General features: G+C 35.9%; 1 protein-coding gene and 1 long non-coding RNA gene across 5 annotated transcripts in view; one reads left to right on the top strand and one right to left on the bottom strand.

The window, feature by feature from the left end:
* Positions 1-23224, top strand: part of LOC139982454 (inactive tyrosine-protein kinase transmembrane receptor ROR1-like) — a 102562-nt gene extending 79338 nt beyond the window's left edge. For 3 of the 4 annotated variants that reach the window (XM_071995348.1, XM_071995362.1, XM_071995357.1), the window contains 8 exons: positions 8393-8423; positions 9825-10123; positions 11318-11348; positions 11873-12294; positions 13137-13231; positions 14001-14151; positions 15042-15232; positions 17690-23224. In XM_071995348.1, the coding sequence (XP_071851449.1) occupies positions 8393-8423; positions 9825-10123; positions 11318-11348; positions 11873-12294; positions 13137-13231; positions 14001-14151; positions 15042-15232; positions 17690-18793 (2324 nt within the window). In that variant the 3' untranslated portion in view covers positions 18794-23224. Of the gene's footprint in view, positions 1-8392; positions 8424-9824; positions 10124-11317; positions 11349-11872; positions 12295-13136; positions 13232-14000; positions 14152-15041; positions 15233-16087; positions 16188-17689 lie in introns of all 4 variants that reach the window. The other variant, XM_071995370.1, reaches the window with a different exon arrangement.
* Positions 20403-25874, bottom strand: LOC139982528 (uncharacterized). The gene is made up of 2 exons (XR_011798199.1): positions 22464-25874; positions 20403-22377 (listed from the first exon to the last, which is right to left on the bottom strand). It is a non-coding gene; the product is annotated as an uncharacterized lncRNA (long non-coding RNA).
* Positions 25875-26312: the final 438 nt, after the last annotated feature.

The raw sequence follows: 26312 nt of genomic DNA, 5'->3' as shown, positions 1-26312 counted from the left end.
TCTACTCAAACCAGACTGTTGATACACTTTCCATTCTAACACCTCATTTCTCAATCCATTTCCAAATATCAGAAGCCAAAAAAATTAAGAACCAGAGGAGTAGTTTTATCAATTAGGATGATAAAGAGCTTTGCCAAGTCTGAAAGCTCTTTGGCATGTGTGATGATGTCATATGATGCATGACCAGTGATAATAGCCCTTGATGACCACAGGCAAATCTCACTCCTTTAAAGGCCTCTTCCATGCTAAGCACGCCCAATTTACTTGGCTAATGGTAATTCTTAATAAAATGAAAATTCAAGTAAAATTTATCTGTCATTATAGTCGTAAAATTCAGTCTATAGAGTGGTGTTTGTTTTCAAAGGGAATTATCTTTGGTGGGTTGTCTTTTTATTAAAGAACAGCTTGCATTCGATCGTCATAACGTTTTACCATTGTAACCGAACCTACGTAAACTCCCACGACTATGATTGCAACCGATCAAGCCTAGAATCACTCATGAATTAATCCACACTCTGCTGGAAATATCCACAGGCATGTTTATGTTTGTAAAGGATATATGTGAATTAAATGCAATTTTTTTGGTTCACGGAAATGCATTTTCATTAAGATACAGTTTTGATACCCTTATATTAAGCCTCACTGATTTATTTAGGTACTAAGATTTTGTCATGTGATGAATATTCATTAGATGATACCAGGTTATTAATACAAAGGTTGCAAGACGCTTTATAAGTCCAACTTAACATGAACAATTAATGAGTGTTCATCATCTCTCACTCTATGTATTGTTTTATCAAAACAATTGTCATGATGATGATCCCATCACTTCCATTCATTAACTGAATTTCAACCTCCCCCCCCCCCAAACTTTTTTTTTTCAACACTTTGAAATTATTTTTTCTCAAACCTACTTCAAACTCAAGAGATCTTCTGTCAAGTGACCCTTACTTTTGGGTCATCGTCTTAAATTCCTCTTCCATCTAGAATATATAATACCACTAACTTTTGATGGTATGGGTGGGTTGTTGTGTGTTTTATTTTATCCTGCCCATGTAATTTATGAAATAGTTAACCTCAACTAGATGATGGAATACAAGTACCTCTTTAAGTTGCTTCATGCAGGACATGGATTGATTCTTTCATCATAATGACATAGAGTTGTCATCCCAATGTATCTAATAAAGACTCCTAGCTTGCTCTTGACATTAATTGATTGATAGCTATGATCAAGTTTCATAGCTTTATAACCTAGATGTTTATTCATAAGGATGAATGATTGTACAGTAAATTCAAAATCATCTTGACTTATTGCACTCCCGGATTCTGCTTACAGCTGTAACAAAAGCCCTCAATGTTTTACTGTGCTGTTAGTTTCAGAATACTGTCATTAACATCAATTATTTCTGACAAGATCACTTAAAATTTGTTTTCCTTGTTGAAGATGACATTTTGAGTGATGGGAAGAAAACCTTAATATGAACCTGTGTCAAAAGTTAACCAATACATGATGGAAATCAATAATAATAATGGGGGGGGGGGGGGGGAGAGGAGTGATATTGGAAAGGGCCTGTAAACCATGGAAATAACTTGTTTGCTCAGTGGAGGTGAGTTTTTCACTACTGTATATTTAAACTCCTTGAGTTAATTTTGCAAAAATTTGAACGTTACTCAATCCTAAAAACCCTGTGGCAAATTAGATCATTACCTTAACTATAAGTCAACTTCTTTGAGGATAAATAAAAAAATATATGAAAGTTGATTGCAGGAGGCAGTCATTAATGAACACATTCAGATATCAACATTTCACCACCCACATATTTCTTCAGAGTGGTAAAAACTAGTCAAATGAAAATTGGAAAATTTAAATAATGATATATGTATGGTGAATACAAGTATGAGGGTTTCTTGAATGGGAGCTTTGTGATCAATTGCAAATGTTTGAACTTTAGAAAAAACCAAAAACAATTGGACACAATTTTTGGATTAAAAGGATTCAAATGTGTGTAACAAGTCATTCACACTTATTTATAAACATACTATTGTTTTGGAGCTCAACAATTCTTTAAGGGAAGAAGAAAGTGTTAGTGCAAAGAGATTTGTCTGGGCAACTGAAGCACTAACTGAACAGTTGGTTAGAGGAATGTTTGGCACTCTTTTGTTGAGCTGAATATCCTGTCTGGTCAAAACAGTTATTTGCTCTTGCAAACAACAAGAAAAAGTAGAGGAAAAAAAATATAAACTCATTAAAATTTAGCAGACACAAGTACATTTACTGTATGACAATTTACTTTGCAAAAGCCCTTATTGACTGCAGGTTTTATAAACATGAAGGTCAAGTAGTGTACTATTTTCTAATTCCTCCTTGTAGTAAATTTTACTTAGTTCAGTATTTCCAGAGTCTTGAATATAATGGATAATTTATGTTATCTAAAATAAGAGTCTAAAATACCATTGATTTATGGAATGGTTTTAACAGAGTTCACTGGTTGTCACAAGGCCATTAATCAATCCCCTACTATTGGTTTGGCTGTTTTATTCAAAGTTGCTAAAGTATCCTGTGATTACCACGGGTTTCCAAGTGGGTGATATATCAGACAATATGGAAGCTGTCATTGATAAGGAACACATTCTGTATAGTGTTTGGCTTTGAATATAACAGAAGATGAGCTATATTTTATCAGTAATCTATGTTATATGTTTGTACAGTAGATCTGTTTATGAAGGAAGTAAGCTAATCTTAATGTCCATAACATTGGCCAAATAAATGACTTTGTAGATTAGTTTCAAGCACCTAGCTAGCTACTTTACCAATCATTTGCTAACATTGCTTATGTTTAACATTACAATGACATTACACTTAACATATTTCATGGATGAGCTCAGCAGTTACTATATATACAGTACGGACATCATAGGATCTTTTCATTTCGCTGTGAGTTTATCGTTCAACTCTATGGGGAGGGGGGGGGGGGTTATCGCTTACTAAAGGCATGTGGACTACCAACATTTACCAGAACGATACTCAAATCCATACAATTTGCTTCTTTCTTTCGAAATTGAGAATTTCATTGTTTTTCAAGCATATACTGTATGTGTGGGTTAATTACACACTCCCTAGTATTACATCTCTCTGTAATTCATACACAATACTCTGTTTCTGATATGGTCGATAATGGAATAATAAATAATGATCGAACGACCTGCAACTTGTTTACAATCGACTACAACAGAGAAAATGAACAGATATAGGAATAGGCTCCAACAATATTGGTCATTCTTACATGTGGTATTCCACGTATGTACACAAACTGTTGAAAAGTTTAAATTTCAAATCTGCCAAGAAGTCCTCTTACAGAGATGACAACGAACTACATAAGAAGACTGAAAAAGAAGTAAATATTTGACTTGATCTCAGTCTCCCAAGGGTTGTATTATTTAAAAATATGACAGGATTTATTAAGATGGGAACACATTTTTGCTACTCACACCAAAATGCATACTGGTCATGAATACTAAAAAGTTGAAAAACAAATCCTGTGATCATTGCATATCTTGTTTGGGCCCTCACATGACAACAAACATTTTTACCTGATCAACTTTGGTTCACCACCATTCAAACATTATATCCACAACATCTCAGCATATTTGGACAATGGTTTTGGGAGGAGTAACATTTTTTACATTTTCAGAAAATAACCTCAAATGACCTTCAAATTGATAAATATGATTGCATGAAATCTTTACTCCCACAAGCCACTGGACAAAAAATTTCAGCCAAATCAAAGGGAAACTGACGAACTGGCAGTCGTTCAAAAACGTAGGCAAAAAGTGACAGACTTTCGACAGAATTGCATGATCGCTACACCTCAGCTGGAAGCTTTCAGCTGAGCTCAAAAATGTCCTTGCATTTCTCTGTCAGCAGACCTGAAGAACATAAAGATTAAAATCAATAAAGTAACTGATGTGTGCTGTAATTAATGCAAAGGTGGGAATGTGATTTCATTTAGTGGATTTGTTAAGCAATTGCAATTTCTTAGCAAGCTGCTAAAACGATGAAATTCTAGGACTGAAGTATAAGGTGATAAAGGCAAAAAAAGACATGAGATTTACAAACAGTTTATAATTAGGATGCCGTGTAACTTTGGTAAAACATGAATCAATTATAGATTAGAATTTGGTTTCAGAGTTTAATTTGTGAAAATAATCAGGATTTTTCACTGTCAGGGATGATTGTGAATATCATTGCAATATATAATATACAGATCAAGTTCTTTTGATAATTATAGTTCTAATTGTACCGCCTGGCAATACCTTTAACATATTTAATTTATACCCTCCAATTTGAGCCATTGTATATAGTCTCTCTTTATGATTTAGACATCTCAGCTATGTGGTCTGAAATCTCCTGGGTATTTCAGAACAGCGCCCTCTATTAAGGTTGATAGTTTGTTTGTTCAACATGTCCATCACAGTGCGGGGTATTTATTCACTCGAGTCTCCCATGACAGATGGGTTAATATGCTAACAATTTAATGGCCATGTTTGATATCGGTGCCGTCAAAGTTTATGACTAATGCTGCCATTATGCCGGGAACATTGATAGGTATGCAGTAAACACTGGCGGTTATGTTTAGACGAATATTCATCAAGGATCATGTCAATGTGTCATGTGATCAACATTATCACCAATGTCACTGATGATGTACAAGTTATGTTTTTATAATACCACACATGTGCATGCATCTGAACCAGAGTGGAATACCATCTATGATTTACATTCCAACTCTAAGTGATTGATGCCTTTCATAACTTCCACTGAAACCGATATATATATGTTGTCTGACTCTGATCAGGCTCAACTGGTAGAAATGTATTGAATACCTTATTGGTCACCCTATTGGACACCCTAATGAGAACCACATTATTGCATCCCTTCATCCTCCCTACATGGCCCCATTACCTGCACACCAACATTCCCAATGTTTTATTAAAAAATCGAATGATTCTGACTCCGTCACTGAATTCAGTAAAAGATTTTATTTGCAAATTTATGCAAACCAATGAAGGTCTACTTCAAACTTTTGGGAAAATAGTTTCTGCAATGATGTAATGTTTTTTGCTATAATAGGAGTAGCCAAATGGATTTTGAAAGAGGCTTTTGATCAAAGATTGTCCCCTATGATGACAAATCTGTTATTTGAGCATCATACAAGCATGAATTGTAAAAAAAAAAAAAAAAAAAACCAAAGACCATACTTGGTTACAAGACAATTCTTTTTAATTAATTTCTCCCTAGCTTCACTATAATATTTCATGCATCTTGTTGTGCATAGCAGATTTCCATTTGGCAAAATACCCAAATTACCAGCAAACTCAATGCAAAACTGGTCCCAGCTAGCCGAATTCTACTAGAGTCCTCTCTCCTGTTGATTATATTTAAGAGGGGAAAATGTGGTCAATTGTAATGACATAGTTGGATTAGATCTTATGAACTTATGAATATTTTATGAGTGCGGCCTACAAGTAGGTTATCAATCTAATAAGGATAGTTGCTTAGACTCTTGGGAGGTCTGATCATATCTTCAGGATGTCTCCAGAAGCAGTCATTATTATCAGAGGTAATAATAGCACACAGTAATAAACATTGGAATATCTTTAAAAGATATAAAAATGTAGAAAAAATACAGAACAATTAAATGCTGAAATTTTTGCATATTTGATGCATTTCAAAGCAAGAACCATGGTTCCTGCTCCAGTTATAACTTACTTCTACCTCGACATCAGTCATCGTTATCTGTAACTGTGAGAGTGACAAAATACGTCAAAAATAGGTTGAAAGCTCTATGTACTACGCTTGCATACATAATTTAACTGAATGGAAACAGGTTATCATAGAATCAGAATGACATGTCATTTGTTAAAGCCATTTCAATAGAATTGTTTTAAGATACTTTATTTTGAGATTAAAATTAAGTTCACCCTGTCATTGGTTAGAAGTCAATTATGCTAAGCCTTAAAAGTAAGGCGTATAAAATGAAGAAAGCCACAAACAGAAGAAGGAACAAACAAAAAAGGAAGGAGATATGAATTGAAAATGGGGTGAATACATTTTTGACAGAGAGGAAATGATCCCAAGCTTTAATCCTCCCTGGAGGATAGATAAAGAATTTAGGTTCAAGCTTTCTAGGGGAAAAGTAGAAAGGAGATGATATTGGTTTCATGTGTTTCTGCTCGCTTGCAGTGTTGTTCAAGTTGTCTGTCTTATTTGAAAAATTTGTAAAACCTCAGTCAGGGTGATATATATAGTACCGTAATAGAGTTAACAAAGAGGGTAATAAAAGTGGGGCAGAATGGAATGTCAATTAGGGTATTAAATGATCGATTCTTGTAGATATTAAATGTAGGTATTAAATTTGTAATTTTTAAACAAGAGTATACTTCATAATGCTTTGTATCTGGGTTAAGTCTACTGGATTTCTATTTCCCATGTGGGTATAGATCTGATGCATAAATTTAACTTCCTTTGTTTGCTGTTGTTTAATTTTCAGAAAATGAGAAATTATCTGACTTTTGAAGCTTACTTAAATTGTAGATTTGCTGTTTTGAGAACAAAACTCCTCCCACCCATCTTTCCCCCCCCCCCCCTCCTCCAACTCCCCTGTTACCAACCTTACCCTGTGTAGCTCTCCCAATTATGTTTTTTCATTTTAGCGATATGTATTTGATTTTGCTGCCCTCATTGCTTTGATTGTTATAATGCAGGGTTTTCACTTTTGTTTTCATTCCACTTTCTCTTCCCTGTGTCACTTTCGGACTAAGAACCTGTGCTTAAAGAGTTAATCATGAACTATAATTTAACGATTATTTATTATTAATATTTCTTTGTTTCTGTGGAAGCCTGCTGTTCACGTGGGTATTGGTCAGGGCCTTGCAGCTTTTGGTACCCTGATGCAACACCCATTGATGGTGTCATAAATATATAATATACAGAGTTCTTTTGATAATTATAGTTGATGCAACACCCATTGATGGTGTCATAAATGCATCACTTGATACAGCACCCATCATTGATGGTGTCATACATACATGCATCACTTGATTTTTTAACTTAATATTTTGCATAAGCTTGAATGCTGCTATTTTGTTTTTGCAGCATTTTAAAAGGTAAACACACAAAGTATGATTGTATCGCATAATATAACATTAATGTAAAGTATTCTCAAATTACATTTGTGAGAATGGTATATGTTCAAATAATCTCAGCTACTGTTTGTTGTGCTTTGTTTTAGTAATGAAAGGAGAAGAGGAAATGTAAGGAGGGAAGGGAAAAAAAAAGAAAAAAGATCTTTGAAAAGGTGTTTCATCTTTTACAAGTCTATTAATTTCAATTCCCTTAGAGATATAATAAGACAGAAGCTGCTTATCACAGTAAAAGTTTAAGTATTTTATAGAAATATGACCTTTAAATGTTAACAAGGATGAATCGGTGAGATTAGATGTCACGGGGAAAAGGAAATGGGTTTATTTGCCAAGAGTGGATGTCTCTCCTCTAGAGTCAATACTTAAGAATTTGTTTTGGATTATAGGAAATCTCCTTGGGAATGATGATGTGGTATGATGCATGCAATCTCTGATCTAGTAAAATAGGAGACTAAACCCAGGAAGATAAGTCTCTGATGATGCGGCTGTTTCTCTCACCCTGGGGGAGTTTTCATATCTTTAATGAAATGCTAGAGCTTAAGGGTGAATAGAACTTCCATATGGAAGAAAGAAAGAAAGGAAAAAGCAATCTGGAACTTTCTAAATTATCATTATGTCATGTAAATGATGATCGTATTATAATGAGCTAGAAAAAGATGAGATGAATCTCACTGCTATGAATACAGTAGGGTGATCAAATGACTTGGGTGCCAGAGTCAAACTGCAGTGTGCAAAAAACTGTGGGTATGTGGAGTGCACGATGATCAGCATTGGCTTCCGCAGCTGTTGGGGGAGGGGTAGGTAAAGGGGTGGTGGGGAGGGGTAGGTAAAGGGATGGGGTTTGGTAGTGGGATGGGAAGAGAATATAAGCCTTGTTGTGGTACACTATGGGATAAAGCCTGCAGCAGGTTTAATTATCCCTCTCCTTCTCTTAGCCTCTTTCCCACCCCCACCCCTTCTTCCAGTCTTCCATTTTGTTTCCCACCAGTAATCACCAGGTTTACAGATCTAGCAACTCACTGGGGTCATCATCGGGATGAAAAATATGCTGATTTCAAATGAAAAAGAGAACTATTTGGTGATAACAACCTTTGCTGTGTCAATAATTGCAGTTCAACTAATATAAGTTGCCATTTACAGTAGGTCACCTCAATGCATTCTATTATTTTTACCTTTCTTTGATTTTCAGATTCATCTTTCAGTCGATTCAACCTTCCAAAGTAAGTACCTGTAGACATTTTTTTTTTAATTGATTTCTTTGTCCCTTTTATGCCATGCATATGTTTGTGCAGTGGACATATGAAAAGGTCATTTGGTCAGTCAATCAGTTGATTTATCTATCTATCTACTGTACCTATCTGTCTGTCTGTCTGTCTGTGTGCCTGTCTATCTGTCTGTGTGTTTGCTAGTTTGCTCGCAAATAACATACCGGTGTCTACATGCAAATTGTATGAAATAATAAAGGAATTCACACTCTTGATCATCAACATAAAAAAAATGATTCTTGAATTAAGTTCTTTAATATTTAGAGGCAATTTCTCGTTATAACTGGAGGGTAGATGCTCAGGATACTGTGAGAACATTTCATGTAAAATTAGTAGAGATGGGTATTAATGGTGATGGTGGGAGAAGGGGGGGGGGGGGGAGGGGATCGAGGAGGAGGCAGATTTGTTACACTTAGATGGAGGTGTGGTTGGCAACATTATTTCTCATGCATTGAAGAGTTGTTTGCACTGATATAATTCAGCTTACTTGTAGAAGCCAGAAAAGCTGTTGGCAAGATCTTACAAGTTCTGATATGTATACATGTATGTATTTTAGATCCTTCTGCAAGCAGGAACTCGCGAAGAAGCCTCATTGGCTTATCAAAGCTGCAAGCTGACCCAAGTCAGTCTCTTACATTCATATTTAACGTCCATGATTATGAATTGTTAATTGTCAACAACTCTGTAACTGGACAACATACATTAATCTGGGAGTGATTCGAACCAGGGACCTTATGATTGAAAGGCACCGGCATTAACCACTGAGCTAACACTCCACATATGAACATATGTAAGGGAGAAAATGTGCAGTATTTTGATATGTAAAGTATACTTCCAATAGAGCCACAGACATGTAACATGTTTGTATACTTTCATTATTCTCAAGTTCACTACCACAGTAGTCTCTAGGGTGTTCCTTGTTTCTCATAAATTCATTATACACATACTTTTATATTTCTACACACACTGAAAACATGTTTCTGGCATTTAACAGAATATATTTATATATACTGTACCTTAGGGAAGTTATCACAAGTTAAGCATTCAATTAACTTGGTAAGCTGATACAAGTACCCTATAAGGTCATCCTTCTTACCTCCCAGGAACTGAATTGAGAGCAAAGTAGTTCAAGTTTGCTTACATCCACAATATCAGTTGGGTAATAATAGCAGAATAGGAAATAAGAAGGAGAGAGCTACATTGAAAACAAAAAATTGTTGGTCTTTATTTGTTTTGGGGCAGCTGAAGAAAGTGAATAAAATATATGTTTTTTAAGTGAAATGAAAAATGTGATGATGCTAAAAAGTGATGAGAGACCCCAATTCCATGTGAGTTTATGTTCTTTGTTTCTGATAGCCGTGAGTATATCATCTTAGAGAGGCAGATGAACAATGCCACCAAGCTCCAATCGGGGGATAAAGCGGTCCTTCACTGTCGCATCACCGGGTATCCGACGGTAGAGTACAAATGGTTCAAGAATGAAGTGGAGATGACGCCAGACCGGATGGATAAGCGGACGTCCACAAAGACATTTGACTGGGGATCACGTCTCTTGATCCGTCATGTGGATCCCATAGATACTGGCTATTATCTATGTAAGGGCAGTAACTCTGCGGGTGAAAGGTCAACAAGTGGTATCATCTTTGCAAAATTTAGTAAGTATGAAGATTGAAACCTGGGAAAAATAAGCAAAGAAATAAAACATTGCTCTATTCCAAGTCAGATTTCAATTTTAGTTTTCTGTCATAGACACAGTTTTGATTTTGATTTTGAGTTTGTAAAATCTGTCGATGCAAGTTTTCCAGTTTTCCAGTCGGTTGTGACATTGACCACCTCGTTTATAGACAGATATATATTAAAGTCAAGAGAAACAAAGCAGTTTGGGGGATAATATCAAGACCACATATGAAAAAGAAGTCATATTGACAAAAAATACAGTTGAAAAATCGCCATTAAACTTGACAGGTTGTAGTCACTTCTCAGCATAAGAGCTAAAGTATTGATTCATATTTTACTAGAGTGTTTCTCACTATTAAACCTACTAGTGGTTGAGTTCTAATTGAGCTTGTTTCCTGTATTTGCAAGTTGAAAATAATAATAATAACAATAAAAAAATATAAAAAAATATATTGAATAAAATGATGAACTCAGAGTAATTAAAATGCATGTTGATCTGTGACCACTACTATATATTATCTGCTAGTTATATTGAATAGAAAGTTGATTTCAATACCTGGCCAAGGGTTTCACATTTTAAATGAACATATAGATTGCTTCATATGTAGTAAATCTATGTGACTATTCCATACAAGAAGTCTTGCTATGCTGGATGTTGGAGAACTCTCTGAGGTTCTGGTTCTTAAATTGTATTTATACTCAATTGCTTTATCAATCAGGTTCCTGTACTATGTGTCTTAAATTTTCAAACAAGTCTCCTAGCCTTATGTTCAACTGTTGGAAACATAACCGACTATAATTATGTCCCTGTTGGCCTCTGCTTCCATAAAAATTAACCCATCATGTTCCCTTGAACTCTGTTTTCTCCTGTAATATGTTTTGGACAGTACTCGATCTGCCTTTTCTTTAAACAAACTCATTATTTAAATGTACCCATTCGGGAGATACCTTAAATGCATCAACTCACCTTTAGTGGACTCATTCACTCACTCTTTCTTCCAAAATTCACCGTTCAGAATTAATGTGCTAATGTGTTAATGTGTCCTATTCTCATCTAACTCATTTGCAAGTTCTTCATAATGCAAACTCTTGTAAATTACACTTAAAAACAGATTTTGTCTTGCCCATTAAATTATAATCATTTTAATCTTTGGATTTTTCTTTTTCTTCAGGGGCAAGTGTTCCCACTGGTGACAATGCCATGTAAGTACTGTGTTTTGGTGTTCTTTTGATCAAATTTTTTTGGAGTCATAGCTACAGTATTCTGCATGGGTACTTTAAGTTTGCTTGCAACGTTCAGTCAATTTAAAAGCAAAGTGAGCAAGCAGTATATATTTCTTGGTCGGGTGTTAGATGGTTTGGTGTGATGTTGAAATATTGGGTCATATGTTTCAGACCACTCACTTTGAGAAAGGAATACCGAGGGGGGGGGGGGACTTGAAAGAAGCATTAATTTCTAGTTGCCAAAGTTCAATTTAAGTGAGCAGCAGTATCAATTTACTGGTGGTAGATCTCATAATGAAGACTGCGCATGAAAATGTAATGCAATGTAATATGGCAGTGCATGAGAGCTTAAATATTCAACCATTGATTATTAGGTCAAATGTTGCATTTTAAAGTCAGTTCATGCCTTATAATTTCAGTAAACTACAAGTGATGCTCTCAAGTTAAATGTGCTCACCCATTTCACATTTTTGCCTTACATTTATTACTTTGTACTTTTTCAGACCATCTGAAGAAGGAATGTGTCTTAACTATCTCGGGAGCACCTGCGCTAACTTCCTCAAGAACAACACAATCTATATGACCAGTCTCCTAGCTCAGGGCGAGCTAGAAAAGCAACTCACTACAGCATTCTTAGCTATCGTCGATAATCTGACTCAGGAGTGTCAAAACTATGCCATTCCCTCGCTCTGTTTCTTTGCGTTCCCTCAGTGCGACAAGCTGCCCAACGGAGTCCCTCAGAGGAGGCAGCTATGTCGGGATGAATGCGAGATATTAGAAATGGACATTTGTAAGACCGAGTATGAGAGAGCTAAACTCCACCCTAGGGTCATCTTACCAGATTGCTCCTATCTGCCAGTCGCAGGTAGCAGAGCCAGTGAAAACTGTATGCGAGTCGACATACCGACGGTGGAAAAAATTACAGGTATGCCGGCCCGTTGGTCTCAGGATATGAAAGCAAAAGAAGCAGTATTGTCTATTAAATGTATCCTATGTCTAAAATTTGGATTTTAATAAAATCCTGCATCTATTCTTTGTAATCTTATTGCAATTTGCTTGGATGGACTATTTAGACCCTAGATGGGCCTTGAGCTTAAATTATTGAAATAAGTGGCAAAGTAGAATTAAATAAGAAGATTAATGTGGTCATGTCTTAATGGTCAGGAAAATGTAGTCTATAATTTAGTCAAAGCCAGTCTGATATTTTGATCACACCAGGATCTCTTTGTGCTCTATTTTGTCCGATATAAACATTGTAATTCACTTGATTAAAATTTGCCATGGAGTCTTCATGATGCTAAACAGTGTTTTCATTGCTTATATAAGCACTTTGGCTTCTTGTGTTGGTCTCAATACCAATGTGGAAATGCCAACTGCCAGTGTACTCACAAATCATAATTTCATTAAGGTTTGAATACTTTGTAGTGAGTTTTAAGATTTACTTGTGGAAGTACTTTTGGAAGTACTTGTGGAAGTTGTCAGATGCCACGGTTTGCATAGCTACTTGTGGTTGTATGTTCCTGTGTCTTTCTTCTTCTGAACTTTACCAACTTGCACCCTATTAAAGGCATATAATTTACACCATATCCTAATCAGTTTTTATGGACCCTCGGATAATTACTTGCTCTGGAACTTACAAAAACATACCAACTGATTTTTTTTTTAAAGTTTTTTGTTGTGTGTCATATATCCTTAATTTTATTTGCTTAACCTTTTTATCACTGTTACTATTAATTTATTGTGTTATTAATTTTTTTTAATTTTCAGATGATACCTGCTACAAAGATATAGGACAGAGTTACCGAGGGAAGGTGAATAAAACCATTGGTGGCTACGACTGCCAGCCCTGGGATAAACAAGAGGTATGACCCACTCATGCAAACAATGTAATCTATTCTTATCAGCAAGCTTGAATGTTCATGGGTGTAATAGGGAGGACAAATTTGTTGGTTTATCCTCATTAGTATGAATTTACGCAGTGAATATGGTACTCTACTGAGTATATCACTTTTCTGGGGATCATATTTTATGTGTTCATGGATCTTGAAATGAGCATAGAAAGTTGCCAGGTAGAGTTAATTAAACATAGGTCCTCCTAAAGATGCAACTCATAATTACAGGGCTTAATGCTGAAACTTAAACATGGTCGGTTGGCTATGTACACTGAAACATGAATGCAGTCAAGGGAGACATTTACCTTGCAGAATCTGTGAGGGGAGTTAGAAACATCTGTGGAATGATGTTGACAGGGTTCCTTCTAAGCTTCATCTTTTAAAAAGCTTGTGTTTACAGTATCAGATATTTATTAGAATATTAAAAATGAATTTCTTCACTTTCTGTTGTTATGGAAAAGTATTGATGTTGAGGTATGATATGAAAGATGATCAATTTGCTTTGATACAAAGTTTGCAAAAAGAAATTCCTTTCTGGCCTAAGGTTAAGACCACAACTGCAAATCAATGCAAGTTATGATATGATTTCCTTCATCGTGTTGTTATGCTATCAGAGTTTGTACCTATTCCTATAGCAAATTCCTATTAAGGATACTTTAAAAAACATCAGCTGGTGTAACCTGAGATTGATAATGAAAAGTTTTGTTTTTTAATTTTTTTTTTCATATTTTATGATCAGCCTCACGAGCACAGCCTGCTGGTATCCACGTACCATGAGTTAGCCGGGGGTCATAACTACTGTCGGAATCCAGGGGGTGGTCTCCTCAAACCGTGGTGCTTTACAATGAACCCAGAGGAGCGGGTACAACAGTGTGAAATGGTTCAGTGTGGTGAGTACTATTCAACTATTTAGGATGGCAGGCTAACAATATATAGTGGATATTGATAAAACAAAAACAGAGACTTCAGGCTAACAGAAGTAGATACAGACTAAGGACATATTTGAAGGAAACATCTAAATGGGCTTCATAAGTATATATAGTGGTTTATAATTTAACTGGGGTAGATTCCATCATTAGAGAAGACAACTTCATCAGTATAAAAGAGACCACAAGATTTTGTGGTGAAGCAAATATATCATGCATGATTTTTTCAGCAATAGAATGAATTATCTTGCATTATTTGAGTTTTAAGCATCGTCAGTTTGTAGTTATAATAATAATACATTTATATCTAGGGCTAAGTACAACTCTGTAAGAGCAACGATCTAAAGCACTTTAACTACAGTAACAGATAATGTGTGAAATCTGCTTGACTTCTGTGATTGGGGTTGGAAGAAGGTTTTATAGTTTTCAATTTGTTAACCTTACATTCATCTTCGAAAGAGAAATCTGTTCCATATTGTTGGATGTGTGTGATGATGATGTTGGATGTTACTCATTCCGATTGCCATCATCCTCTTTGCCAATGGTATCTAGAACTTTTAAGTCCATGAAGTAACACTTACAAAGTGTATGGCTTTCTGCACCAACTTTTATCTACGACTATAGTTAGATATTACAGTCCTTCTCTATTGACCGAAGACATCTGCTTGATCATTGCCACGAGTGGGAGTGACCACCAGTTTTTCTAAATACTATAGGAGGATTGAATTCCTATTTTATATGAAGTCATAACAAGCATGGGGTGTATCTGTTATGAAATGTATTTATAACTACTGTTTAAAAAAGAAATAGTTTGAATCCTTTTTGCAACATGTTGGATATTGTTTGTTCCACAGCGAACCCAGAACCAGAGACTGGTAGTGGTGATGTGATGTATTTCATACTTCCTGCACTGGCATTGGTGGTACTGGTGTGCATTCCTTGTGTCTGTTTGATATTATGTTGGAGACAATCCCATAGAGATAATTTCTCCCAGTCAGGTGCCAAGAGGCAGTCCGAACTGGTGAATCTGAAACCAAACAACAAGGTTTGTCTACTAACATAACAAATTAATTAAGAAACCATTGACTTTTAATACAGTCAGACCACAACAAGGTTTGTCTGCTGACATGGTAATATATTAAGGAACCCCGTTGGATAATAGAAACATAGTCTGCAGGTTAAGACATTTCTTTGTTCATTTGATTGAGTAATAACTTCAGCTTGTTAAAAAAAGAGGAAAGCAACTGGATATGAGAGAGATCTTTGGCTTTCATACAATAATCTCCATTAGTGTTAGAAATGTCAGTCAAGGAGTACATGTCCTATAAGTGTTTGTTGCTGTCTAGGTTCCTTGCCGACCATCCTTAGGTTTGAAGTCAGCAATCGATGATTCAACTGTCTTGTGGTAAAAACTGCACTTCCTCACTTTGTCATTTCAATAAACTTTCAAAATTTTCAGTAGTTATTGATGTTACTACAGAGTAACTTTGCAAACATAAGTTTGTGATTAATATCAATACCAATCAAATGTGGTATCCATGTTGGACATGGTTTTCATGATATTGCTCCAAATTAACAAGTGATGCGGTCCTGAAGATTGTGCAAGAGCATTGTCAAATAAGAGACGTTCTCTTTCTTGTATGTTCTCTTCAGCAATATAAGAAAGATCACATCATCAAAGTTTTGAATACGGACTCATTTGGTAACATTTAGAGTATACTTAGAAAACTACATAGTTTTGAATAATTGTATTGAAAAAACCATAACTGTTGCCTTGACATGGATTTCAGCAAAACTACCACAAATTTGTAGATGAATTTGTCAAAATATCCTAGAACAGAACTGATATGATGTCAAATTCACATAGGAGTATGTTCTTATGAAATCCTTGTTCCATCAGATTCTTTTGAATTCACCTTCTGGGATGGTTTATGCTAATATGGACAACGCTGTTATTATTTGACCTAAAGTATTTACTCATGGAACACTTGTTAGTTAGGGTGAGTCATATGCATGAGATCGAGCTGCTTATGAATTATTCATAAGCTTACATACGGCACCCATCAGCTGGTTACCGTGGTGATTTTTATTAGTGGGCATTTTTATCTCATGCATGTTTGACCCCAAATTAAAACTCATTTGCATTTTCCAGCTTTGTCAAGTGAAAAATATCTCTGCATAGTTTTACCATGCCTCATTGCCTTCTGGAGAATCTAACCCAAATCAAAGCTTTAAAGGTTTTTCGTACATTTCTGTAGCAGTGAGACAATTATTACAACGGATATCCTCATGGGTGATTCGTGTGACAAAATGCTCTTAAATTTACGGTTGACGCAATAAATTAGGTCGTTTCTAATAGAATTGATTCCGTGTGAGTCCAGTTGTAGTGTGAGTCATATGAAATAAGTTTGTCTTTGGTTGGTTGGCTCATCAGGCTCAAATGTTTCTGAATAAAAGAAAAGAGGTCATTGAAGTAATATCTCTACATACACAATGAGGAATGTATCTTTGGTTTGTACTGACAATAATATGAGTTGTGGAGAGTTATCCTTGACAGATATCTAGGGGACATTTCACACAAAAAACCTTGCATGGACATTACAAGTAATTCCTTTAATGCAGCAGTATAATTTAGGTTAAAGGATGAAGGAACTAAACTGTTATTTCCTCAAGCTGTGAGGTTAGATTTTTTCTAGCAATTTTTAATATGGCTAGTATTTAACACAAAGTTAAGCATGTGAGACTAATTTTGTGATCTAATTCTAATAAAATTTAATTAATAAAATAAAAATAAATATATATTAGCTTATATTCTTAAACTTTCCAATGGTAAAAAAAGAAATGTTGCCATAGTTGGCCTTGTCTTGTAGGTAACAAATCAATTTGTAATTTTGAAAAGCAAATTATCATTTAAAAGACTTGATTAAATGTAAGGTTTTACTCATTTGCTACCATGCCTTGCATTTACAGGGTATGACAATGCCTTGCCTCTAAACAGCCCCCTTTCATTATTGACTATCTATGATAGTTAAACTAACCTACTTGTTATTTCAAAGTATGATCGTGCTTGTGTGTTCCCATATTTAAAGCATATTAAAACTTTCCCTCCATGGCTCGTAAGCTGTGTAACCCCATCAGCATCTTTGCTAACGTCACCAATATTAAACTAACATTTCATTCCATCCAGACCTTCCACTTCTCTGGAAGCCAAACCCTTGCCAATCCTCAATCCCCAGTCCCCCTCTCTGGTACCCAAACCCCACTTCTTTGGATATTAACCCCTTGAATTTCATATAACAAAGTTGGAAAATGCAAATTTTGAGGTGTCCTTGTGGTTGTTGGTAAGAAATACCTGCAAGTAGTCCATGGAATATAATCATGGCAAGTTTGTTTCTATGTGCGACTTTGATTAGTGACTATTACATCGTGTGCATTGAAATTGATGAAATAAATTTTACCTTTAACTTATCTTTTTGTTTATTTTGACGACATCTCTTTACAGGCCAGAGACTTTCCACTTGCAGCTGTTAAATTTGAAGAGGTGCTCGGAGAAGGAACGTTTGGCAAAGTTTACCGAGGGCAGCTAATGGGATGCGAGCATCAGTATAGCATTTCACCTGTCACTATCAAGACGCTCGAAGAGAAAGCTCTTCCTAGCGTCCAGCAAGACTTTAAGAGTGAAAGTGACGTGATGGCTACCCTGCGTCATCCTAACATTATCTTGCTACTAGGTGTCTGCTTGAAGCAGAAGCCATTTTGTATGTTCTTTGAGTTCATGCCACACGGTGACCTTCATGAATACCTGGTGCGGCATTCTCCTAACTCAGACATTGGCTTTGGCAGTGGCGATGAAGACACATTGGCATCTCTAGACCATGCAGACTTCCTTACAATCAGTGTTCAAGTTGCATCTGGCATGGAGTATCTATCCAGCAGACATTTTGTACACAGAGATTTGGCTGCGAGGAACTGTATGGTCGGTGATAACCTCCAGATAAAGATAGCAGATTTTGGCCTCTCTAGGGACATATATGCAGGTGATTACTACCGCATGCCCTCCACAGCGGTACTTCCAATCAGGTGGATGAGTCCAGAAGCCATCCTCTTTGGTCGGTTTTCCATCGAGAGCGACATATGGGCATTCGGTGTCGTGCTGTGGGAGATATACTCGTTTGGACTGCAGCCATTCTACGGCTACAAGAATCAGGAGGTGATCGACATGATAAGGACCAGACATATATTACCGTGCCCTAACGGCTGTCTGGCGCACGTCTATGCACTCATGATGGAATGTTGGCACGAGATACCGGCCAGAAGGCCACCCTTTAAAGTAATTCTGGCCAGACTTCAGGCCCTGGAGAGTATGCCCTCTCATATCCCTAACGGACATAATTCATATCCAAGCTCGAGTCCCAATTCACAATTCTTAGCTCAGTTTGGACCTATGGATGATGCTAGCACACTCATACATGACACAAAACCGGGCATCATGCCTCTCTCTCAGATCCAGCAAAATGGAAACCATTTGTGCCCCTCTGAGAGATCAGCGTCATCACAATCGTCCGGTCTCAGAAAATCGGAGCAAATGGAACAAACCCAAGTTTGACCTTTGACCCATAAGCTTTCAAGGAGAGGGTTAATATAGACAACCTTGAGGGGGGGTACACTGCCCTTTGAACCAAAGCGTGCATATTATCTTGTAATATATGTTTGTATCGAGCTTTTAACACAATATAAATACTCCCCCAAGTTTTATTTATTAATGACATGCTAAGCAAATATTTTATAAATCATGTTTCTTCTCTGACTGTAAATATCATTACAGATAATCTTTTTTCCTAAAGCTATGATTTGATGACTACAAAAAGAGTAAAATAAGCAAAATGTGCTAAGTTTCATTAAATTTACATGCTGATATTTGTTTTCGTTGGCTTTTTAAAAGTCACCTCCTATAGATAGAGCTAGAAAAAAAAACTGCTGATGGCCGTTAAATCCTATTGTTATTCCCATAAGTTGTGATTTCATTGTTCACTCATAAAGACCCACTCCCTACCTTCAGCCCCTCCAGAGTTCCAGATAATGTTGGAGATCAAGCACTCTGTGTCTACCTCTCACAACTCATTACCTAAATGAACCACCAATGAAGTACCAATGAGAGTATCTACACTCTTATTCTTGTCCCTAACATGTGACATAACTTTTCAGATCATAACATCATTCATCTATCAGTGTCAAAGTTGCTTCTTTATATGGAGTGAAATTTACGGGGGGGGGGGGGGGGAGGGGTTGGGGGGACCCAGTACCCATTAGCCTTGCTGTCGATGGTATTGAAGCAGCAGTAATGTCTGTCACCTTATCTCATGGTCACATGGCCACTGTGTTGTTATTGGAGGGAATTTCATTTGAGAGTACCATACATGTTTGAAAGTATCTTTAAACAATGAAGACAAGAAATTTAAGAAATAAAATACTTGATCGGTTGACCAATTGTAACTTGTTTTAAGTAACATTTAGAAGGTTTGTTAACATTGCAGACATTGGCTTAGCATAATGCTTATTAATTGCAAATTGCAACCGAGTTATATTTTTTAGTCTCATTTGCAATGTTAATACAGATTGTAGAATTGAAAAAATAAAAGCATAAGGTCCTTCCTAATAAAGCAAATGTTAAACAAGTCATCTTCTATGTACCATTTAATTTTCATTGGATTTATAGACAAACTACTCATAATATTGACTAAAACAGTCTTACCAAGGTTGTTCCAAGGAGACGAATATTTAAATTATTTTCATATAGCTTTGTTTCAGTCCATCCATTCTTTTATTGTATTCATTTATCTATAATATCTGAAATGCTGTTTCCTGTGATCTTCCCAAACATTATCTTCATTTAAGAAATATGACAGCCGTTAGTTGTATTCACCTGTCACCTGGACTTTTTTTTTGATGTTGTATTCTGGCTATATGTATGTAACCTATACACTAAGCAAGCACAAACAATCATTTTGGGAATACAAAAAAAAAAAAAAAATACGAAACAATCATTTTGGGAACATTGAAATAAGTACTAGGGTTGATGAAATAAGTAGATTTATAGGCTTTTCAATGGTTCACTCAGCAAGCACATTTTATAAACTCAGTTTGTAAGAAAATTCTTGCAAATTGTTTAAAAATTAATATATTACATATTCATTTGTACTAAGTTTAAATTTTAATTTAATTTTTAATTATTGTCTGAACATTTCATCATCTTAGCACAAGATGGGTGAGCCTGTTATAAAAAGAAAGAAGTCTCAATGTTTAATTCCTCAAGCTTTCATATTATGGAAACTTGAACCATTCCCAGACTTCAAGAACATTTTTGTGATGAAAAGGAACATTTCACCCTCCCCTTCCAACCTAACAGTCCCTTTCTTCCTCCAATTTCAGTTTAAAATGTAGAAAATATCAAGTCCCTTTGCTAATACCCATGATGCAACATTCTTTTCTTTCTGTCGGTCAAAGACCATTTGTAGATTTACTTAATAGAGGCTGTGAAGTTTGAAATAAGATGAAAAGTAGAGAATTTAAATTAACTATTTAGATAGCTAAGAGGTGTAAATATTTTATAAGCTTTGAAGATGTATGAAGATGTCATTTTGATGAAATGGTTAAATTATTGCTTGTTAATTACCTTGCAACGTCTGTCGATGGCATTGTATGGCACTTAACGAGCAATTCATGGTGCAATTAATTTTGTTTCCTTTAGTTTCTCTTTGTTCTTTTTCTGTTTTAAGTACAAAGGTTTGGGATGGTTTTATCCCTGAAGAACCACAACACTTTAAATTCTTGTAAGCCTTTTTAGATGAAAATCATGTATCTATATATGACAGCTGACAGTTATATATGACAGCTATATTTTGATGGTTAAAGCCGGTGCCTTCCAATCATAAGGTCCCCGGTTCGAGTCACTCCAAGATTAATGTATGTCGTCCAGTTACAGAGTTGTTGACAATGGACAATTCATAATCATGGACGTTAAATATGAATCTAAGAGACTGACTTCGGTCAGCTTGCAGCTTTGATAAGCCAATGAGGCTTCCTTGCAAGTTCCTGCTTGCGGGAGGATGTAAAAAAATAATAATACATACACAGCTAATGGATGGGAAGAATACTACAGATGGCAGGGTGTCTGTGGCACATATAGATGGCAGGGTGTCTGTGGCATATATTGATGGCAGGGTGTCTGTGGCACATATTGATGGCAGGGTGTCTGTGGCACATAACACCTGCCATTCAAATATGTGGGTGGTTGTGTTTGAACATTTCAACTCCCGCCATGCACCTATGGGGAAGTGTGATTTATATGGAGACAATGTATGAAAGCCCAAGAAGGTCTTGTTACTCTTCAAAGGATATATCAATGCATAGTGTAAATGTTAAGTTATGCCTAGAATGCTTTAAAAGCAGGGGTTGTGACCCTTGACTTTCTTTGCACATAAGAATTTGGGCTGAAGTTGTTGATTTTAAATGGTAAGAGGACTACTTGCAGGAGTTGTAGTGAGTTGAGTCACTTTGCTGTGTATACATTGAAGAACGGTCACAAATATCCACTCTAGTCTCTTCACTTTGAGAATGGGTGACTCACGCTCAGGATAGATGACTCGTTTATATAGGACTCCTAATTGCACTAGAAGAAATACTTTATACTGGTGGTGAGGAGTGTTGTACTAGTAAACTGAGTGGTTGTCATAACAATTTGGAATTGTTTAGATCATAGTAATGAAATGCTACAAGGTTCTTTAGGAAAACATCACTTGCCTCAATGATATTTAATATAATTCAAGAATAAGTTGCAAAACATTCAAATTTTGGTTAAAAAAATAAAACTGTATCGACCAGGAGTTGAATAGGGATACTAACTGTTTAGGTTTTACTTGTTTTACTTAGTGGTTTGAGATAATTGTCTGTAACCATGGTAATAATGCTTGAAATTTGTCTAAAATTTTAACTTTAGGGCTTAATGAGATTTTCACTTGTATATTAAAAGAACACATTTATTGATAAGGAAATTGTCTTATCGAGTGTGCCTTGACTTTTAACTTAATTATTCATTTCCAAACTTAATGTCTATACAGCTATTAACATCATGACTTAAAGCTCCAGTTTGAGATGACCTCTTCACTCTGATGGGTCCCATGCAAAGTGACACTATGGCTTCACCACTCTGGTGGTACCATTGTACCATGCAAAGTGGCAATATGACTTCACCACTCTAGTGGTACATGCAAAGTGACACATGGCTTCACCACTCTAGTGGTACCATTGTACCATGCAAAGTGACACTATGGCTTCACCACTCTAGTGGTACATTGTACCATGCATAGTGACACTATGACTTCACCACTCTAGTGGTACCATGCAGTGACACCATGGCTTCACCACTCTGGTGGTACCTTGCAAAGTGGTTGTAGGACAGAAAATGTACTTGGAAACAAGCTTTTACATTAATGAAGCAAAATTGCACCAATCGTCATGGAATTAGGCACAAACTTTGTAGGTTTTCATGGATTAAAAAGCAAAAGAGTAGTAACATGAAGTACAGAAGAAAGGATATCCATATATGATATATATATGTATTATTGAGAAACAAGCCAATGTTATATTATACAGCTTAAAATGAAGATAATTCTTATGTCAAACAGGTCAGTTTAGTGGGTAACCACTCAGTGTTTTGCAATTGTATTCTTAGGGCTTCTCTTATAAAACTTCTTACAAAATACAGTCAAGATGACTTTCTCCCCTGCATATGGGTGCATGACATCCCCTTGACATCAAGTTCGATGTTTGAACTGTAATATTTTCAAATTTAACTCTTTGATCTTTGCTCAACATTTTATTGATCATCTTTTTGTTTCTGTTATGGTGCTCTTTTGTAAATTTATTTATAGGCTTTTTGTCTTCAGTGGTTTTTAATATGCATGTTTTCACCCATACAAGATTATTTTTACCTGGGAAATGTCATTGTCTAAAGCAATAAAGACAAACATGAAAATTATGCTTTGTTTCTTTTGTTTTTCTTACCTTAAGGTACAATTTATTAAAAACATAACTTCTGCGCTTGACAAGAGTTGTGAAGACTACACAACTTTGCAACTTTGATGAATTGCAGGAAAATACCAAAATGTATGTCAAAAGCGCCCACCAGTGAACACAGCGCTGAAAACCAAATAAAAAAAATGCAATACAAATAAGAAAGAACATGAATACACTAGACATGGAGAAAAAACTACACACCAAATATGAAAAAAAAATACAAATGATCAACCAAGAAACTTAATTTTAAGATGAGACTTGAAGATTGGAATGGATTTGGCTCCCTGATGTTTCATGAGAAATCATTCCGTAGCGTGGTGCAGGTATCTGGAAAGCTCAATCACTAGTTACTATCCGTGTCTTTGAATATAGATTAGGTAGCCTGGTTGTCGTATGAGGATCGAAAATCTGAGTAAGTTTGAAGTTGCCAGAAAAATGAGTTCTGAGAGATAATATGGAACCAGTGAGTGTTACCATTTGTACACATAAACAAGGATTTTGAATTTAATATGAGTCCTGATTGGAAGCCAATGGAGACGGGTGCAATAATACAATACCAGCTGGGATGGTCACAAACAACTTATAAGGAAAACCTAACCATGCAACAAAATGTAATCAATCACATTAAATTAAAATCATACTCGGACTCTTTTTAAGATATTTGTTTAATTGTGTAATTTATGATACTTGGCTTCTACTTGCAATCATAAGTGTAATTTGACTTCATTTCTCAATCATATATACTCGCTTTGAAATCGTGTATTTCTTAAATGGTAAATAAACTGTCATTGCTCAGTTTGGTAATAGGGGACACTATGATAATGCTGTAAGGAAGTTGCTACAGTAGATCTGCCAGCACCTTCTGGGCCTTCGTAACGCCTCCCTGTCACAGACATGGCACTTTTTCCCATTTTCACCGTTGCTTTTTTTCTTTTTTCGTACCTGGTAAACCTATTTATTTACCCTATTCTAATGCCACTTTTTTTTTACTTTCATCAATAAATTTGGAAACCTTTCTTTCAGACAAAATAAACCAGTATATTAGAGAAACTAACTTTTAAAACCGAGTTCAATAGTCTCATGTTACCAGTCGTTTCACATAACAAGATTGATATTCCTGTTGTTCTGTCTAACAGATCTCTATGGATTATAAAGAACGACTGGAATTAAACCTAATGCCAAACTTGCAAAACTCCACACAACCAACGATCACCTGTCATCGTACACGACCAGCAATTACCCTGTATACTGTATGTACAAAGCATATTGTAGAACCTTGCAGCCGTCTCACAGCAGAATGCAAAATGTTTCTAAACTGACATGACGATATCAAAAAATATCAAATATTATGACGATATCAAAACAGAAGTGAAGGAACAATGGCAAATGAAGCATTCCTTAGCAAAGAGACCATCACCACAAATGTAACCAAAACATGTGTCATCTGAAAAATAAAGTATGCCAGGTAGGCCTATGTATAGCTTTCCATATATACTGTAGCTACAGTAGGCCTCTTTAGTATTACTGAGTGAGAGTACTACTGTACCTGTACGTACTACTAGTACTAGACCTAAGTATATAACTGCAATCTTTGTTGCTGTGTGTTGCAAACCTAACATTAGTGCCTAACATTTTAAGGTCAGGCATATATGCTATTTTCCTAGCCTATGTTTTACATAGAGGGCAACTTTAGAGATTTGAAGTATGTTTTAATCTAAAGAAATGTGATGCACAGAAATTTGAAAGGGGAGGAGCACTTTTTGCGATTGATATGGGGGAGGGGTCTAAGGGGAGGGTCCTGGCTCCCCTTTGAGATATTTTGAACAAATGAAGGTCCTTAGATGCGATCTAGTGCAATGTTTTGCCAGTTTCATCATCATATAATATCATATCATCAGCAGATTTTGTTTCCTGTTTGAATTCTTTTACATATTCTTTTGCATGATATATCAGAAAGACAAACATAGTGCACTTTTACAATTTTTCCAGTGGGATGATTCTTGTTTATTGTCCAATGTCTGGACTTAAATACATTTGACGAACTTAGCTAATGGACAATATAAACTTTCATATTTTGTAAGACAGCCAGATGTGCAGTGGCCTATAAACAAATATCATTATCGCAGTGTATTAGCAGTGTAATAATTTTTTATATGCGTATCACGTACGATTGCTAGCTTAGCTTCATAACATGCTGTTCGTGCAACAACTTAGGACGAACCATAGAAAGGATGAGAACGAACGTTGTCGACATTGTTGTGCAAACGGTTCGTGATATTCCATCCAGTGCGGTTAGGTAGGCAATATGTATTTTATTACGCAGTGGCCAACTGTAGGCTTGTAATAGGCTATAGGATAAATTTAGCTTATTGCAGCTGCCAAACTTAGTAAGTAGTTGAATCAGTAGGCCTGAATTTATTGCCAGTGGCATGCATTTCTGATGTCAAGCTACATTAGTGATCACAAACATTAAAACATACTAACAATGTAGCTGATTTATAGGACAAAGATGAATTATTTAATTACAAAACTAATAACTGATACAGAATGACGGGCAACATGCCATACCGTAGGCTAATTTCCTGTTGCATGTTTTTTGCTATATGTATACTGTCCCTTACCAAACATGAATGCATTCATTAAGGCTTCATTAAAGCTTCGAATGCTTATAAATGATGGCTTATATTTGCCCCAAGAATGCCTTCGCTAAGGCTTCGCTAAGGCTGCACCAGAGCCGAAAAATTTAAATTAGCTAAGGCTTCGATGGCTTAAATTTGCATATAAGTATTCACTTTGAAGCTTTAAATAGGCATTCGCTCTGCAGCCTTAATGCTAGCATAAATTTGCCCTGAAGCCTAAAATGAAGGCTTCATTAAGGCTTCATTAAAGCTTCGAATGCTTATAAATGATGGCTTATATTTGCCCCAAGAATGCCTTCACTATGGCTTCGCTAAGGCTTCGGTGTATGGCTGCATCAGATCTAGCCAAAAAAAATAGCACAGGCTTTGATGGCTTAAATTTGCATATTGGTATTTACTGTGAAGCCTTAA

Source organism: Apostichopus japonicus, chromosome 2 (genome assembly GCF_037975245.1).
Source record: "Apostichopus japonicus isolate 1M-3 chromosome 2, ASM3797524v1, whole genome shotgun sequence".
Lineage (NCBI taxonomy): Eukaryota > Metazoa > Echinodermata > Holothuroidea > Aspidochirotida > Stichopodidae > Apostichopus > Apostichopus japonicus.
The sequence above is the reverse complement of the archived record's forward strand: the minus strand, read 5'-3'. Positions and strand labels throughout refer to the sequence as shown.